This window comes from Nicotiana sylvestris, chromosome 8 (assembly GCF_000393655.2).
Source record: "Nicotiana sylvestris chromosome 8, ASM39365v2, whole genome shotgun sequence".
NCBI classification, from domain to species: Eukaryota; Viridiplantae; Streptophyta; class Magnoliopsida; order Solanales; family Solanaceae; genus Nicotiana; species Nicotiana sylvestris.
In genome coordinates, this window is record NC_091064.1 from 222,958,282 (window position 1) to 222,977,823 (window position 19,542).

General features: G+C 37.6%; 1 protein-coding gene across 3 annotated transcripts; it reads right to left on the reverse strand.

Moving 5' to 3' along the window:
- Nucleotides 1–788: 788 nt before the first annotated feature.
- LOC104222526 (glutamine-dependent NAD(+) synthetase) lies at nucleotides 789–15,217 on the reverse strand. Of its 3 annotated transcripts, none has more exons than XM_070152996.1 (14): nucleotides 15,128–15,217; nucleotides 14,699–14,915; nucleotides 13,095–13,400; nucleotides 12,259–12,482; nucleotides 11,988–12,091; nucleotides 11,412–11,546; nucleotides 10,516–10,684; nucleotides 9,646–9,781; nucleotides 8,761–8,899; nucleotides 8,391–8,567; nucleotides 8,046–8,213; nucleotides 1,867–1,962; nucleotides 1,626–1,754; nucleotides 789–1,158 (listed from the first exon to the last, which is right to left on the reverse strand). In XM_070152996.1, the coding sequence occupies exons 2-14, from the start codon at nucleotides 14,890–14,892 to the stop codon at nucleotides 940–942; spliced, it is 2,196 nt and encodes a 731-aa protein (XP_070009097.1). In that variant the 5' UTR covers nucleotides 14,893–14,915; nucleotides 15,128–15,217; the 3' UTR covers nucleotides 789–939. The 3 variants fall into 3 exon arrangements, with proteins under 3 accessions (XP_070009097.1, XP_070009096.1, XP_070009098.1); XM_070152995.1 differs by having other exon boundaries at nucleotides 15,023–15,187; XM_070152997.1 differs by lacking the exon at nucleotides 789–1,158 and adding an exon at nucleotides 1,337–1,444 and having other exon boundaries at nucleotides 15,023–15,187.
- Nucleotides 15,218–19,542: the final 4,325 nt, after the last annotated feature.

Genomic DNA, 19,542 nt, shown 5'->3' on the forward strand with positions numbered 1-19,542 from the left:
TGACCACTTGTAAATCTGACTATTTTTGAATTTCTCCCCAATTTGTTCTCTTCCACTCATTTATTCTTTTGATGATGTGCCTCTTGAACCTTTATCGATCAGTTGGGTGATTGGAGCATACTTATTGCTGCCCTCACAAGTAGGGTAGCAAACTGACAGATCGGGTCAGATATAAACGAGTCGAAAATAGAATGCAAAAATGGATAAATTATCCGACCACCTATATTTAATAAGGATAAAAAATTGGGTTGACCGACGGATAATATGAATATCCATATTATCTATGGCTTCTTAAATATGATCACTTCGGAGAGGATTCGCAGTCTCCTAAATTTGAGGAACCCCCAATTTGAGGCTTTACAAATATAAAATTAAACCGATTGGTTATCTATTTTCAAAGTGGATAATATAATTCTTATCCATATTCAACCCGTTTTTAAAAAGTTCATTATCCAACCCATATTTTAATTTTAATAGATAATATGAGTGAATAACTGTTTTCTTTTAACCATTTTGACACTACTCACAACTATATTTTTGGCTCCTAAGACGCAATGCATTATGCTTGATTGATAGTCTAAGCTCCCTAAAAGCAGTTCATATTTTATTGTTGGTGGTGCCAGTTACCTTCAAATTCTATTTGTGTTTCCATGCTGGGTTAGATTTCTTTATGTATTGCTCATTTCTTGCAGTCCTAGTTGAGTTCTAGCGAGATCGTCGAGAGCAAAAACTTTGAAAGCCTGAATTGTATGAATTACTAATATAAACCTTCAGAAGACTCAAAGCACTCATGGCAAATATAAAACTTCAAAATGAAAAGCTGCTAGAAGGTTTTCTATCACAAGTTCTCATAATCCACGAAATATGCACGAAGATCAAATGTTACATGAAAAAAGCTTTGTGCATAGAACAAATACCAATGGAAAACCTCAGCAAGAATTAGAAGCCAGCCCTCGGATCACCCGAGCCTGCTGCCACAACACCCATCCCACCATCAGCCGTAACATTGACCTTTTCCCCCTCAGTTGATTTTGTAATAGCAACTCTATCACCATCAAGCTCATTCACAAGTTCGTCAATCTTGCGAAATTGATAAGGCCATCTGACATTGTACAAGAACTGGCGCAAATCAAACCTATTGTCCTCGGGCGAATAACTCTGCAAGACGAAAAACGTTATATGCATCACTAATGGAACAACGATGTCATACATGATTTATACGCAATTAGAAAACATATCGAATTTATAGTACTTTTTATTTTTACTTTACTTTGTATAATATCAGTCTAAGATGAGCTTAAATGGAGCGATATAACCCGTGAGGATTCATATAGCCGACCGCTCCAATGTGTAGATGATGATGATGCTTCTCTAATGAAACTCACAGAACAAAAACATTACAATGTTTTGATCCTTTCTACCGGCTCTGGCTATCTGGATTTAACTGACATGGATACAGGAACGAGTAAGTATCTGATACGGGTATGTATAAGTTTCCCCATATGGGCATTTGTATGCTTTTTTCTTATTTTGTATGTACTTTAAAAGAAACCTGAGAAGTACCTATAACAGAGTTAGACACTTCAAAGCAAGTAAAGGATCCATGAAACACAAAAGTGAAGTACCTCGGCATGATATGAAGGGGTTAGTACAGTCATCTTGTGTCTATTGATGGAATAATATTTAAAGAAGTATTTCACTTTGTCAGCCACCTCTGCAGGCGTCAACTTTGTACCCCATTTGTAACACAAATTCTGCAATAAGATCATTCAGTAATTTATCAAAGACTATGGAATTTAGACATTAGAAAAATGATCCCACAGCAAGTCTGAAGCCATAATGGCTAACAGAACGAAGAGGACAAACCTTGAACATTGATACGGGTCCACAGCGGAAAATTTTACGCAATCTTCCATACACTGAAAGTTCATCATACGTCATACCCATATCTACTTCATCCAGCTGTTTGACAGATAGTGTAAAGTAAGACCTTTTAGTTGTGCTTAATCACTTCTTCATATTACACTATATGCATATAGCTAACAGAGAAGTCACTGAACTTTCAATGCAAAAAGCTATAGCTAACGGAGAAGTCACTGAACTTTCATTGCAAAAGCTATCAGGAAACTATTTAGTCAAAGATGAATTTGTGAAGGGGTGTGTCATCTTTGAGGGTTGATTGGATTACCTTACACTTAGTACATCAGTGTATGTAAATAGGTGTATGCATGTTAGTAGAAAGAATCTGTGATGTTTAATGCTAAAGGTTTCACGGCATTGGTCTATTAATTGTCTTAGTTACCATGTTTGGAGTTGGACAAGGTTAAGTCTATGTTATCAATTATATTTTGCTGAAATCATGTTGATGATGGCATGTGATTTGAGTAATGTATTAGTATTAGGAATGGTTCAATTGTGGATTTTCAATCATTAACTGTTGGATTTTCGCAAATCAACTTGATCTGTAAATTCGAATGCCAAAATTTGACGATTTGTGCTATGTATGGACTTGAACTGGACTGTATGGCAGGTCCTTTCCATTTTGGGCCTGGCCTCTTGGGCCTGGACTGGACTGGTGCTAATTGTCACCTGGAGCAACCTCACGTCGGTAGGCTGTTGGGCCTCATGCTAGGCCCAAATATTAATTTCGAACCATCAGCCTCTTTTCTCTAAAAGAAAACGTACTTTTGTTAGTTTGAACCATAGTAGAATCGTCGCCCATTAGTGTTTGGATAATTAAGCTTTCTTTAAATAGTTGGGAGGTGAGCCGTATTAGACAATGCAAATAGTTTACGGCCCTCCGAGAATTAGTTTGAATCCCCTTTTAAAATTGGAAATGAGATGCGCCGTGCCAAACGAAAAATCTTAAATGCACGACTCTCATTTAACTAATATTTTGTCCTTAGAAATTGAGGCGCGCCATTTAGTTGAACTTCCATGGCCCTCGCAAAATTGTAAACGCGTAGTTGCTTTAGGAGCGTTGTTTTAACAATCTACCTTCCTAAACTCGGGTGCGCATATATGTGTCCCAAATCCAAATCTCAACGATGTTAAAATATGTCAAAAACCACGGGTGCATTTATGTGACGTGGTTCGAAACGTGTTTTAATAACGGTTGCAATTTTCTTTAAAATTGAATAGAAGTGGTTAAAACTAAAATCTGCACATAGGTTCATAATTGTTTAAAATCAGATAATTAAGCCGAATATAATAGTTGAGCGACCGTGCTAGAACCACGGAACTCGGGAATGCCTAACACCTTCTCCCGGGTTAACAGAATTCCTTACCCGGATTTCTGGCTCGCGGACTGTAATACAAAGTCAATCTTTTCCTCGATTCGGGATTTGAACCGGTAACACCATAAATTATCCCAAGTGACGACTCTGATTTTAAATAAAATAATCCCGTTTCGATTGTCACTTTAAGTTGGAAAAAACTCCCTTATATACACCCTTCTCGCGGGGGTGTAGGTAAAAAGGAGGTGTGACAGCTCAATTGTTGTTTTGAGTCTGTCACACCTCCTTTGATTCCTACACCCCCGCGAGAAGGGTGTATATAAGGGAGTTTTTTCCAACTTATAGTGACAATCGAAACGAGATTATTTTATTTGAACAAAGCAGAAAGTGAACTAGCCAAGGGTCAAAAGCAATTGGCTAAAAACGCAGATGAACGAGCACGCCTGGTTAAGCAGTTGAAAGAAAAATACGATAATGAGGTCGCGAGATTAAAGAAAAGGGTCATCGCCACGGAAAACAAAATGATCAAACATGCGAAAGACTTCAAGGTTGAAAGAGAGCATTGTTATATAGCATTGTCACAATTAGAAATAGATTTGCAACAACTTCAGGAGCAGAATCAAGTGGCCGAGCAAACTTTGGAAGCCAGGGCCCAGCAGATCGGGCGATTGTTGCAAGAAAAAGGTGTCATAAGAGAAAGAATTAGAACCATCTCCGATTACATTGTCGTGAAGTGCCAAGCCTGTGAGGATATGACTCGCACCGCCTTCTTCGAGGCAGTGATGACATTTGTTAAACAGATAATGAGTGACTTGGATCGACTTCAAAGGGATCTTGCATATAGGCTCGCGGCGAGATCGAATGATGTCCCGCGGGCACCAGGAGCATTAATGTATTCATGATGTTTTCATTTGAGTCTGTATTTCCTTTTCCGTTAGAGTCTGTCAATTGTTTTGAGTTTGTATTTTCTTTCTGCTGGAGTCTGTCAGTTGTTGTTGAGTCTGTATTTTCTTTTGTTGGAGTATGATAGTTTATTTTTGGAGTTTGTATTTCGTCTTTTCATCAGAGTCTGTTAGTTTCTTTTGGAGTCTGTTAGTTTTGAGTCTTTGTAATCAAAGCATTTGCTTTTATGAAAATCGAAAATCCCAAAAATGTTTTATTATTTACTTTCACACTTATCTCCCAGAACTACGCTCGGTCTGATTCATGCGGGGTCATGATACATAGGCAATCTCCATAGGATTCGACCATAACCAAAAGAAAAAGAGTGATAAAAAGAGAGGAAACGAAAAGGAGAGGAAAAACAAGAGAGAAAAAGAAAAGAAAAGAGAGAAAAATAAGGAAATCAAGAGAAAGAAGCAATAGCAAATCAAGAGGGCAATAAGAGGATAAAAACAAAGAGAAAGCAAGGGCAAGAGTGAAAAGACGAAAAGAAAAAAAGAAGAAAAAGGAAAAGTCGGGATGACGCAAGCATCCGATCAAATGCATAATAGAAACGGTTAACTGCTTAGGTGCATTCATCCCCCAAATGCGCGGCTACCAATCTGTTAAAGCCCTAACCGCTAGCAATGTTGTTGTTGATGTATTGAGTTCAGGCAGGTGGTTAGTTGATTGGCATTCTGACAACTCATTTATACAACACCCGATCAAAAGACAAGCTGAACATGGCCAACCGAGAATTGGAGGCAAGTATTGTTGACCCGTCAAAAGAGGCGGAAGAATTGGATGTTAATGCGATGAAGGAAGAGATGTATAAGTTAAAGCAGCAAATGGCTGAAATGTACCGAGCCTGGGCAAAGGGGCATCCACCACCGGTTTATCCCGCCAACCCTGCTTATATTCCACCATTGGCTCAACCCCAGGAACTCCCACTGTGAACTCACCTCCGGCCTTTCCCCTCTACCAACAATGCCACGACACCACTTCCCATACATCTCAAGCTTCACCACCCAGACAAGTCACGCACCCTCCTCCACCGATCACTCATGTTTTTATGGCACCTCCACCTGCTACATTACACCGATCTTCCAGTGAACCTCTGTTCCAGACTCACGACAACCAGTATTATCCCCTGAACCCACCTTCAAAGTCCCGGAACCATATTCTTACACCCCTCATCTTGATCTCCCGGCAGAAACCGAGAAGCCACCCAAAAATCCTGAACATGAGGAGATGATCAGAAAGGTCAAAAGCTTATAACAATCATTCAGAGATATGAGGGGGTTGGGAGGTCAAGTAAGTGTGGCCTATAAAGATTTATGTTTGTTCCCAGATGTTTAGTTACCAGCAGGGTTCAAAATGCCCAAGTTTGATTTGTACGACGGGCATGGTGACCCAATAGCACACTTAAGAGGATTTTGTAGCAAAATAAGAGGAGCAGGCAGAAGAGATGAATTGTTGATGGCATATTTCAGCCAAAGTCTGAGTGGATCGGCATTAGAATAGTATAGCAGACAAGATCACAGCAGGTGGTACACAAGGGACGATTTGGCCCAAGCCTTCGCCTGCCATTTTCAGTACAATCTTGAAATTATCCCATACCGTTTGTCATTAACAAAGATTGGAAAAATCACAAAATTCAGACGGCTGAGCTTTCTGATAAAAATTCTGAACTTTTTTTGCATTATTGGTAAAAAAAAAATGAAAAGAAAAAGCGTGCTCATGTTCTTAGATTTCTGATTCTTGTGTGGTTTAGAACTCTTGGAAATTGTGATCTTATTGCCGAAATAGAAAACTGGTTTGAAGCTATTACTGTTCTATTGGACATGGAGGTGATTTCTGTTGTTGTTCTACCGTTGTTAGACTACTGATTCCTTACTTCTTGGTTTCTTCTCAATCTCCAGGTACACTTTCGAATCATTGCAATGGAGATATGAATGTTGAATGAAAAGTGGGTTTTAATGTCCAGATTTCAGCTCCTTTTAAAGTCTGATTTGAGTAGTTTTATTGTGGTTGATGTTTATTAATCAGCTTGTTTGCAGTTTTAATTGAACTTAGCATAATTTCAAGGAAAGCCATGTAGTTGTTGTAATCGTAAAACTGGACTTTCATTCTACTTCAGTCATTTCAAGTATATTCAACTGAAATTTTAGCTTTGTATTAGAGGTCTGATGGCATGATATACTATTGCTTGGCTCACTCGTTTATGTACTGAAACCATTTTCCTTATTAACTTAGATGTATTTGTGTGTTGGATCTACTTGAAGAGTCAATAACTTTGCTCAAATGATATCCATTTAAGGGCTCCTGAGGTTGTCATCTTTGAGGGTTGGTTGGATTACCTTACACTTAGTACATCAGTGTATGCAAATAGGTGTATGCATGTTATTAGAAAGAATCTGTGATGTTTAATGTTAAAGGTTTCACGGAATTGGTCTATTAATTGTCTTAGTTACCATGTTTGGAGTTGGACAAGGTTAAGTCTATGTTATCAATTATATTTTGCTGAAATCATGTTGATGATGGCATGTGATTTGAGTAATGTATTAGTATTAGGAATGGTTCAATTGTGGATTTTCAATCATTAACTGTTGGATTTTCGCAAATCAACTTGATCTGTAAATTCGAATGCCAAAATTTGACGATTTGTGCTATGTATGGACTTGAACTGGACTGTATGGCAGGTCCTTTCCATTTTGGGCCTGGCCTCTTGGGCCTGGACTGGACTGGTGCTAATTGTCACCTGGAGCAACCTCACGTCGGTAGGCTGTTGGGCCTCATGCTAGGCCCAAATATTAATTTCGAACCATCAGCCTCTTTTCTCTAAAAGAAAACGTACTTTTGTTAGTTTGAACCATAGTAGAATCGTCGCCCATTAGTGTTTGGATAATTAAGCTTTCTTTAAATAGTTGGGAGGTGAGCCGTATTAGACAATGCAAATAGTTTACGGCCCTCCGAGAATTAGTTTGAATCCCCTTTTAAAATTGGAAATGAGATGCGCCGTGCCAAACGAAAAATCTTAAATGCACGACTCTCATTTAACTAATATTTTGTCCTTAGAAATTGAGGGGCGCCATGAACTTCCATGGCCCTCGCAAAATTGTAAACGCGTAGTTGCTTTAGGAGCGTTGTTTTAACAATCTACCTTCCTAAACTCGGGTGCGCATATATGTGACCCAAATCCAAATCTCAACGATGTTAAAATATGTCAAAAACCACGGGTGCATTTATGTGACGTGGTTCGAAACGTGTTTTAATAACGTTGCAATTTTCTTTAAAATTGAATAGAAGTGGTTAAAACTAAAATCTGCACATAGGTTCATAATTGTTTAAAATCAGATAATTAAGCCGAATATAACAGTTGAGCGACCGTGCTAGAACCACGGAACTCGGGAATGCCTAACACCTTCTCCCGGGTTAACAGAATTCCTTACCCGGATTTCTGGTTCGCGGACTGTAATACGGAGTCAATCTTTTCCTCGATTCGGGATTTGAACCGGTGACTTGGGACACCATAAATTATCCCAAGTGGCGACTCTGATTTTAAATAAAATAATCTCGTTTCGATTGTCACTTTAAGTTGGAAAAAACTCCCTTATATACACCTTTCTCGCAGGGGTGTAGGTAAAAAGGAGGTGTGACAGGGTGACTCCGAGAAATCTGCTAAGTGAGGCCAGACCCCCCTCAGACCAAAGCCGCCGCCACCCCACTCCCTCCCAACTCCACCCCTACCCCCCGGCATCCAATCAGAAGTACATGACAATTTTCCAGATTGAAGGATGAGAAAATACTAGAAAAGGAAACAATAATCACCGGCAGCACTAGAAAAAGCATCTTAAACTGAAATTGGCAGTATGTTCAATCAGATACCTGACTGTAATTTGAGCGTATAGGCTCCAGCTCAGCAGTGGGCGGTGCAGCTTCAATCTCTGCCAGAGATGAGTAACCAAGATGAATGGCAGCCCATTTCAGAAATGTTCGAAGATCCATCTTACTGATACTTCCAATTGGGTTTATATCTGCTGAACTACAGTCATACTGCAGAGATAGAGAGTTATTACTTCTTTTGTTTTCAATAAGGTAGAGATAGAGAGTTATCAATCAAAACCAATTCAAACAGCAGTAGATGCCTCGAAAATCCCTGGCTGACTGAAATCTATTTTAGGATAACTGCAGTTGATAGAACCACGTTTGAAACAGCGAAGTTTCTTCTACCTTTGTTAAGTAACCACGCAACCCTTCATCCACATTAGAGCTACCCAAAACCAGATAAAAACCAGGTTTATTATGGACCCATGGCAGCAGAGATGCTAACATGAATGCCAAGACCATTCGGACTCGAGCTTGAATGTTTTGCAACCCTAAATTTTCAATGTTTGATCCCCCATCTACCTGCGAATAAAGAATCAGGTCAACATTACAGTATGAAGCAATAACTTGGTCTTTATTTCAGAAATGACTCCTCTTAATCCAACCAACTTAGTTGGCCAACCAACATGACGGTATGGGTTTCAGATCCCACATAAACTGAATACATAAAAGCAAATAATCAGATAATGGTAAAATTTACTTCAAACTATTCTACCTTGTAGCGTGGACGCTTTCCAGTGAGTGTTTGAAACAGAGAGATCAGCGAAGAGACCACTCCATCGATGCTAACATTAAGATGCCATGATCCTATCTCATCGGCCAACACCTTTGCCCGAGTTGTTGTGGCTTCTGAACTGTCACACGCATACACTATCAACATTACTAGTTTGGCTCAATAATCAATTCAAATAAATCTTTGTCAAAGATAGAGTTCTGAAAAGAACACCATGTTAGTATTCTCCAGAAGAGAGAAGAAGCCCATAGGAGTTCTCCATTGAAGGTGACATCTATAAATCAATAGAAAAGGCCTGAAATCTTATATCAGATTATCAGCTTACGGTTGGAGATGATCATTTTCTCTCTAATTTCATCTCATCCACCATAAAACTAAACACATGCAAAATTTAAACCCTTAACGTTCAGATCAAAGGTGTCATTAGACTGAATGGGAATATTCACTTCTCAGACTGCTAATGATTCCCCTGATATTAGAGAATAAATAAATGTCATTTAAAAACGAAATTTAAGCAGGGTTGACTAGAATTCATGAGGAGGGGTATCAGCTTTGGTTAAGCAGGCAGTAGCACAACAGTGAGTCCACCCAACATTTCATGATGACCAAATTCTCATCTTTGCAAGTTCAAATTTTCTACATTTTGTTAAGATTACCAAAAGGGCTGTCAGTTCTGGACCAGAAATATGCTGCCCAATGCCAGCCCCCCCAAAAAAAGAAAAAGAACCATTTGCCAGTTGCCAATTAGCAAAGCAACTTTAAAGGAGTAAATTATTACTTGGAATTCAATTGTAACTAGAGAATAAACATAAATCAGAAGAGAAAACCTGAATGGACCAAATGATGGCACTTAGCTGATGTTCTCACCTATTTTCAGATCCCATAAAAACAGTGTAAAAAATGCGTTTAGCAAATTCTTTGCTATCCGTTGGAAACTGATCATCAGTGTAATGGCCAATTCGAATGGCATCAGCTTTTACCTGTTCGTCGCCATTTGCAATTTCTGCATTGACATCACTGGTGATCAAACTATAGAAAACTTAGTGAATAGAAAATAAAGCTCAGGAATAGTCTGCTTATCTTCAACATGCTGGTCATGCTATTTACTTTGACCTTTAACAATGAAGTAGACAATCCAACCAGCATGATGCAATTTATTAGTCAGCATAACATAAATGAAGACACATCCAATGTATTGCAGAACATGCACAATAATAAGACCATACTCATACAAAATGCTTGCCAGCTCTAGAACATTATAAATAGAAAATAGCTGATGTGCAGCAGAAACTTTGACAAAGAAAAGTGACAAATCAAGGATCCCCCTAAATCTGGTCATGCTGTAGAATTTTTAGTTCAGCTACTCCATGAAAAGTTAAATCCTAAAAATATGAGCAAATGGTCATTCTTTAGTAACTCATAAATTTTAACAAAGCAAAGCTCCACACTACTCATGTTTTCTCAAGAATAATTCACCAGAGATCAGATAATTTGAGTAATCAAACAGCACCAACAATTATCTATCATTTCTCCATGAAGGAGGCTTTTGGTTCATGTAGGAAACTAATTAAGATTCAGGCGGCTGTAGGGAATTACAATGACTGCCTTATCTTTATTTACTCAGAAACTAAGACGGAACCTATGTACATGACAACAATACGATTGTCAAACATTAGCTACAAATACAAGAAAATAGATAGAACCCAACAAGACGATGTTTAGAAGGTTTCAATAAACCTTTTACTACAAGCTGGCACATTGAACCAACTATAGCAGCAACGGAGGAACTATCAGCACCACCAGAAAGTGGAAGCAGAAAACCAGATGCACCACTTCTTCTTAGATAATCCCATAGCCAGCAAGCAGGACCAAGGGCTATTTCCTCCTCCGGAGAGTGATATTTAATCTGGAAACACAAAGCAATTGACTAAGCAAACTTAATTAAGCAACGGAAAATCCACCAGACATTACACTCAAAACAACTGCCTTAAGATGCAGTAGAATTCTAAAGAAGATCGAACTAAATTTAGCATATATAAAGCTGAAACATTAGGAGCTTTGACACATTTAAGAAACAGCTGCAGATGGAGCTTTAACAAGAAAGACTAGAATATTCCAGCAGATGGGATGAACCCGGTTTGATTTGGCCAAGGTGGATATCTTTCAAGCATTTGAAATATTGTGGTATAGACTTCAAATTGATAGCCTGGCAACTGTTAGAATCCAGTGATCTAAGATTGACAGGAAAATGGAAAAGATCAGAAAATTTCGTGCCTCCACCCCGTCCTGTCAGATAGGGCAAGAGGAGTAAGAGAGATGAAGTAGGAATAATTCATTACTCATATAGAGATAACCTATTTCTCGTCAACACATAAGTTAATGGCTCCTAAAATGGAAACCATAAAGTTCTTCCACTAATATCTTCACAAATTAGATAAAGACCATGTGGAAGACCTTCAGAACAGCATTTTGTGATTAAGAGTAAAACAAAATCTGTCTATAAAAAAGGGGAAAGGAGTTTGCGCATAAAGTTTTAACTCAGCAGAGCTGCTTAAACAAGGAAAAGTACAAGGCACTAGTCATTACAAACATAGGTTGGTTTTGGCCACCATTGACCTTATACAACGACTTACCTTCAGTGGACTTGAAAGTGACATTTGGAGGTTAAAAGATTGGCAAAGCTTGTACGGCACAAATACTTTGGAAACTTTAGCTTTACAACTCGCTTGCTCTTGAAAGCTACTGACAGATGATCTAAGGCTCGCAACCTGGTAGAAAAGGAGAAGAACCGTTATCACTTGACTAAATGGGTAGCTAACAACCATTAGGGATTTTACTCGCCTACAAAATGCAAAATATGCGGAAGTTCCTACCACTGCATCATGTTATTTCTTTCAATCAAACAACCTCTACATATAAGTTTTGGCTATTGCTTAGTAGACATATCAAAATTTAAAGGAAACCAAAAAATGGATTGAGCTATGAACAATGTGGAATCAGTAAGAAAAAGCATGGATGAGCAATTCATACATGCAAATCCTGAAGTTGAGTCGGAACAATATTTAAGCATAATCTGAACCAACTTGTTGGCCCTAGTTCGGTAGCCCACAAAAGACTTAAGTATCTTCTCATCAACTCGCTAATGAGGAAAAAGACGAGGATATTATATAGCAACATTTTCAAATATTGAGTTCAAGATTCAAGCATACCGCATCAAGATCTATTTGAGCAAAAACCATTTCTACATCCTTCGGGGAAAATTGTGAACCTTGCGCTACCATATCTCCGTTTACAACAACACAAGAACATCCATCTGCCAGAGGTAATCAACAATGAATACACACTCATAATGGAACTGCTACAAAAAGGTTACCAGAGTGAGTATATAAATACTATTATCTTCATTTCACCTGAGCTAAGAAATACAGATTAGATTACTAATATGGTAGATTATTAGAGGACAGAAAGCAAGCTTCCTACCATAATAGAGACGGCCACCATCACATCCTTGGTGATTACTGTACATGTAAACTCCCCCTCGAGTATGTGTGGCACTTATAAAGGCGCGAAGGCGAAGATCAAGCTTACGTAATTGATGATGACTTCCACTGGCATTCATGAACACTTCAACACCATTCAATGCAAGCTCAGCGTGAGGAGGTAGAGGAGTAAAAAGTTCCTCACAAACTTCAGCTGCAACAGCTCTGAAGGCAACATTGAAACAAGACTCAAAACCATATAAAACGGTGGGTAAAGTCAATAAGCTGCAAATTATTATTACTACACATGCATAATTTGTTTGACTGCGTTAAGTTCAGCATTGTGTGTTCTAAGCAAATAGAGATCCCCCGTGATATGTGGCCACAAGGAGGCATTTAGGCTAGGAAGAAAATTTTCATTTTTGTTTCTCTTATCTAATTTTTCTTTCTTAGACAAACACATCTCAATCAAGAATTTGGTGCTTTCACTTCTTGTTTTTAACAAAAATAGAAGTTTCATACAACAAGTCAAAAGTTAATGTCGAGTACTTAAAACCTTCAATTTATGCCATCGTTAATAAGCAAATCATATAAGTGTCTAACCGAGATTAAACATAGTTAAGTAGCAGTTTCTCAACCACCACGGAACCACAAAGAATGATGGACACCAAAATCAGTAATCTCTATGAAATGGGGCTGAAATTTTGCGGATGCTGAAGCATTATTTCCAACCTAGGTGAGTTCTATACTCTAGCTGATGAAACAATTAAGGTAAACTTTAAAAGAGAGGCAGAAAAGCAAAAGAAATATATAAGGACTGCTGGTGCAGTTACACACGTGTCTAGAAACTGGACATAGCCATAACCGAAAGGTACTGTTGTCTGAGATAAAGCATATGAAATTTCACTTGGGAGATGGAAGTCCTCAAGATGCTCTTTTTGTTTCCACGCTGTAAACCACCGGAGTTCTCTGTAGTTGCCATCATTTGCTAGCCACATCTTTGGCCTTATCATGATTATTTTTCTGTTTAGGCACAACACTTGACAATTGTAACGTTCTGAATCTTTGATAACAGGCATACCGAAGCTACATAATATGCCATCAGTCCAATCTCCTAACAGTAGTTCTTTTAAGCAATCCCACCTGAACGTTCATGAAAATGTTACAAAGGGGAAAAAAGCTCAAGACAATAATCTAATGTCAGCTACTCTCTACTTTTTCTGATGCCACTTTATCAGCAAGTGTTTCTTTAAACATCAACATGTACTTCAATAATGATAATTGACTTGCTGGTTTCGTTATCTGGGAAGGCAAAATAAACTGAATTTCATCTCAAAGGAAACACTAGCATATTATCAATATTCATTACATTGACAAGAACATCAAATATTCACATGTGCAAAGCAATAAAGAGGAAAAGGAGAGAGAAGATAGATATCTTGACATAGCACATCCTTCATCTATCTCCAAAACAAGTCATGTCTATTTTAGCCAGTATCTAACTGCTAATTTGATGTTACTTGTACGTTGAAGTGTCGTAACACCTGCTAGAAAAAAAAATTTATGCACCCAAAGCATGTCATTTTTACAGAAGATAAACCTGGCATATAAAAATGGAACACTTAGTATGTGTGAAACCAATGGTAACAACCTTACTTGATCATGTATAGTGCCTAAGCTAATTTTATGTTATGTCGTGTCATGTCATGTCATGTCAGTATTAGTACGAAATATCTATACTGCAAGATTTTCCATATCTTTTTCGTATTTCGCAATTCTAATCGGGAAAAAGAGTAAAGTTAATCCATATTCTACTGTGCCAAAATTAATTCGACGCGCCAATTATCTTCTGCATATTTTCCAATGCACAAAGCTCTTAATGAGATTTATATGTATGGAACAGATGTTGTTGAATTGTGCGATTCACCTCATCTACGCCGTCTAAATTGCTAAAGAAGACCGCTTAATTAGACAGAGTAGGTGAGGGCGAGTAAGTCCTCACAGAGGTTAAATTTAGTATTCTGTTCACTGAGACTCAAGCAAAGGATATCTGACTTCTAATCCAAATACTGCAAACTAATTGAGGTTATTTATTTGGTTTTGTCTTTCTTTGACTATTGGAGAAAGACCTGAATATTGAAGTTTGAAGTGCTTTATTCACAAGAAAACTTGTTGAAATTTGATCAACTGGCCATTGCTCAATTATATCCTATTTGAGTTTAAGTTTTATGCATTGACATAAACAACCAGGTTACTTCCAGATCATCTTCCAACGTTATCACAAGCACAATAAAATGTTTATAAGATAATTAAAGTAACCTATTTAACAGCATTGATAGAGAATAACTGGCATTTAACATGCTATAACATGTCAAACTACACTGATATTAACACTGTCAATTTATATAACTTAAAAACGAATTGTGAAATTCGAAGCTTACGCATGAGCAACAGTATCGAGTTCCAAAAAATGATCTTCACAACCATATCCAGTGATTTCAAGCTCGGGTCCTAGTCTGATCTTAGCTCCCGCAGCTTTAGCCTCGGCTATAGATTCCTTAATGTGCTTCAAATTACAGTCGAAATCCATAGCCCATTGATTCAAATTACACGTCGCCACTTTCAATAGCCTCATCTTCAATTCTCACTTTCTGTTATCTGCAAATAAATTTTAAACTAATAAAAAAAATCTCCAACTTCAAAATAAAAAAAATCGAGGATTATGAATTGATTTTTGTAGAATTGTGAAAATGCGAGGTTTTTACTTGATGGAATTTCTAGATTTTCAGCTGAATGAGCAAAGAAGACTGTGCGAAGTATGAACGAACAGAAAAAAAGGGAAAATAGAAGTTAGATTGGACTTTACGCACTGTTTGGAAAATTGAAGGTCCAGAAACTCGGGAGATATTTGAGTTTTTGACACGTCCAACAAGTTGGAGAGGCACACTCAGCACTGTAATATCAATATTTCCTTGGTTTTCAGTGCGTGTTGCAGCTTGTAAGTGGGGGTAAAAGATTTGATATTCCCCTAATAAAAGGAAAAGGAAAAAGAAGGAGAGAAAAAACAAAAAAAGGAGATAAAATCTATAGTCATTGTAAATGAAATTTGGGGGAAAAAGGGCTCAATTGATTTTTTGGCTCTTTGCAAATACATTTTAAATTTTATGAAACTACTTTTTTTACACACATGAGATTTACTTTTGCACGTAAGAGATCTGTCTTTTAAACATAAGAGATCTAAAAAGATTATTTTTTTAACGGAAAGGGTCCAAAAATATCTTTAAACTATGGTATATAGCTCACTTATGTCCTCCGTTAGTAAACTGGGCCAAAAAAATCCTCCCTGTTAGCACAATGGGCCCACTAATGCCCTTCAACCTAACAACTCCTTCCATCAGCATTTTGTATCCTACATGGCATCCACATAATCCATGACATGGCATCCACATAAGCTGTTCAACATAAAGCTCTGAATCCAAATAAGCGGATTCCAAACAAAAACGGGAAGGCAGAAGGTCCAAGCCCCATTTCCAAACAAAAATCTAAGTTCTTCCATGTTCATTCTTCCATGGCGATTTGAGAGGTGAGGGGATGATACGATAGAGCAAGGTTTAACAACTCAAATTGAAGATCATCTGAAGATATTCATGTAATTTTCCCTTCTATTTATTGGGTTTTTGTGTCGAACTTCACTTTATTTTTTTGTAATTTTCTAGGGTTCTGTCATGTTTTGGTATTTTTTACCTGTCTTCTAGTGTATAGTGTTTACATGTGGGTCTGGTACTCTTTTTGTTTGGTATCTTTGTTGTTTCCTTATGTGGTGTCAATTTGTGTCCTAGACGTATATTGCCTTTGGCTGCAAGTGTCCTTTTCACATATTTTATTATAGTGTGGTAGGGTTGGGTTGTTGAAATCGACAGAACCATGTGCATTTCTTCTTAAAGACTGTTTTTTCTCTTGCTTTCCACTGTTGAAATCGACAAAACATGTATAGACGTGTGCTTTATCTCTTAAAGTGTGTGCTTTATTGCTTTCACTATATTATATGCAGTAATTTATTGTATGTTTAATATTTTATTGTCAAAATTATTAAATTATTCATGCGGTCACTCTATGTTTTCTTCTGTGTCTATATTATAGATATTTCAATATGGGGGACCACGAAGAGCCAATTTCAGGTCAATATCAGTGTGAATTAGGTACTGATTGTGAATCGGATAGTGATAAAAGTTCAGATTATGGTTCAGATGCTAGTGAATATGATTTTGAAGAATTAGAGTCACTTAGGATGCAAAAGGGTAAAGAAGTTAATGATAAGCTTAGTCACTACAAAGAGCTTGATAAGTCTATGACATTTAAGGACTTGGAAGAGGCAAAAAAAGTCATGAACTTCTATGCTATTGCAAATTACAAACCTTTGAAGCTTAGAAAAAGTGATAAAATAAGAGTAAGGTACAGATGTGTAGTAGGTTGCCCTTTTGTATGCCTCATCTCTGAAGATAAGAAGGGTACTGGCTTTAAGATAAAAACATTGAAGACAGAGCACAACTGTGAAGATGCATTTGAGAATCCTAGAGCCAAAACAAAAACTATAGCTGAATATTTCAGGAGTAAGGTGCAGAATAACCCCAAGTACAAGATAAAGGATATGAAACTAGATTTGAAAAATCAATTTTCATTGAATGTACATAAATCCATATTGAAAAGGGCCAAGAGGATGACACTTCAGCAATTGCAAGGAAGCTTTTTAGATGACTATAACAGATTAAAAGCATATGCAAATAAGATTAGGGAGAGCAAACATGTAGTTATCAATTTAGCAAAAGATGCCATGGCTGAAGGTAAAAAAAGATTTCTTAGAATGTACATATGCTTCAATGCAATGAAGTTGGGGTTCAAACAAGGGTTGAGACCATTCATTGGACTAGACGGGACTTTCCTAAAGGGTCATTGCAAGGGCCAATTATTGGTGGCTGTTGCACAAGATTGTCAGAATCCTTTCTATCCTTGGCTTGGGCTGTAGTTGATAAGGAAAACACCTTGACATGGACATAGTTTCTGGAGTTGCTGAAGCACTCATTGAATCTGAAAGATGGAACCAGTATTACCTTTATGTCTGATATGCAAAAGGTACAACTTATGATTTTGTTTAACTGACTATTCTAGTTATTTTTATGTTATTATATAGTTAATTCTGTTTAAATTTACATGTGCAGGGTCTGTTAGAAGCAATAAGAACTGTCCTCCCTCTCTCAAATCATAGGTTTTGTGTGAGGCATATTGAAGCCAATTGGAGTAAGAGGATCAAAATTTTAGGAGAGATGAAAAAATACCTATGGTAGTGTAAAGCCCCATAAAAAAATTGCTTAGTAATTTAAGATTTCGTGGTGCCAAGGTAGGCCAAATATTTTATCTTGAGTGCAAATGAGGATTAAGGATATTATGGATATCAATTGGATATGTTAAGAAGTGTATAAGTCATATTAGAGGTGAATTGGGGTCTAAGGAGAGGCCTAAGTCTAAGCCAAGTTAGAAAAGTTTCATATTAGACGAAATCTGTAAATGAGTGCGCACAAGACCTCACTTTGAACGATCATATCTCCAGTTCTATAAGGAGTTGTGTGATGCATAACCTATCAAATTAAAGCCCTTTGAGTATAGTTTCCAATGTAAGATAAACCGCTTGTCATTCGGAGGTGTGTACGGAAAGTTATGACCATTTTACTGGGCAGGTGTTTCTAGCGCGAAGTCGCGCATTATGCTGAGTATTCTGCCTCCCGCGCGCGAACATAGCACGAGCTCGCGCGCCTGGAAGGTTTTTAAATATCCTAAAGACCGGAAATAAGAGAATTTCAGTCATTTCTCAAGCTTAGGGCTTCCTCTATACCCCCAACTCGACCAAGGCATCCAATTGCACACCTAGGGTGAGTTTTTAAGTGTGTTTTCATGGTGATTTCACTTCTCAATCACTAGTTACAACATGATTTTGATTGGGTTTCATAGGGTTTCTTCAAAATCTCAAGAACACCCCAAATTTGTCTTTCAAGATTTGGTCTACAAGAGGTAATCCTACACCTTAGACTTACATATATGGAGTTATTATGGAAATATGAGTATGGATTAAGTATTGTAACTCATGGGATGGGGATTGGAAGTCATAGGTGCCTAACCTAGGTTGTGTTGGTATTGTAGAGATTGTGAGGTGGGTTATTGGGGTATGATTCTTGGGGTAATAGTATTATGTATACATGCATGTACAAATTAGGTTTGTGGGAAGATTGATGAATATAAATAAGTAAAGATTGGGTTGGGGAAAGAAGAAAATCTTGTAAAAGGAATTTAAAATCAAGATGCTCAACTAGTGTTTGATAAAATGCTCAAATGAGCTGAAACCATGAATACCTTCCTAATTTGTGTTAATTTTGTTATGTCTCAAGTAGATTGGGATTGCTAGAATTTTCGAAACGTCGTAGTAACTTAAGGAAAGCTCAAACGAGGTATGTATGGCTAACTTTGACCTTTGTAAAGTCACTTTGTTTGGTGTACGAATATTTGGTATGTGATATCTACGTGGATTATTTGTGGAATTCTTGTGATTGGTATGATTTGATTGTTCGTGGTTAAGTCTCCCGATATAATGGTGTACGTAATTGGCAATAAACCAAATGTGTGATTGTGAATGTATTATGTGGTAAGAGTTGAGAAAAGGAAATCGTAAATGATGCAGTTGGAACAACTGTGGTAATAACATATATGGCTTGTATTGGCAATTATCGCGGTGACATAAAATGCATATGAGTTGTTGAATATGATGGAAATAGTATTGATGACTATAGAAATTCTTTGAGAATTGTTGTTGTTGTTGTTGTGTTGTTTGTGAATTGTGATTGTTCGGTGGGATCGGGTTGCGCGCCGTAACACGAAGTAATAAGGTGTGGGTTGTGGTGATAAGGGTGGCCGAGGTAATAAGGGTGGAAAAGTGATCGAAATCACTATTGAAATGAAAATATGAGAAAGTTGTGAAATCATTGAAGTGAAAATGTTGAAGGGGAAATGGAGAGATTGTAACTTGTTTGGCTTGATGGTTTTCTTTCATTTGTATTTGATTGTTGGTTCCATTACTACTTGTTACTTGTGTATGGTTTGAGTTTACTTAGGGCAAGTTTGTTCATACATACCAGTACAATTCAAATGTGTTGACGTCCCTTTTGCCCGGGGCGCTACATTCGTGTTATGATTGTAGGTGGATCCATAGCAGGTACTCCAGTCCACCGAACGTAGCTCC

Excerpts from the sequence above, each read along its gene's own strand:
- LOC104222526 (XM_070152996.1), bottom strand. The coding sequence starts at position 14,892 with ATGAGGCTATTGAAAGTGGCGACGTGTAATTTGAATCAATGGGCTATG. Across the intron at positions 13,401-14,698 it reads CTCGATACTGTTGCTCATGC|GTGGGATTGCTTAAAAGAAC; the intron begins GTAAGCTTCGAA and ends ATGAACGTTCAG. Across the intron at positions 8,900-9,645 it reads TTTATGGGATCTGAAAATAG|TTCAGAAGCCACAACAACTC; the intron begins GTGAGAACATCA and ends TGCGTGTGACAG.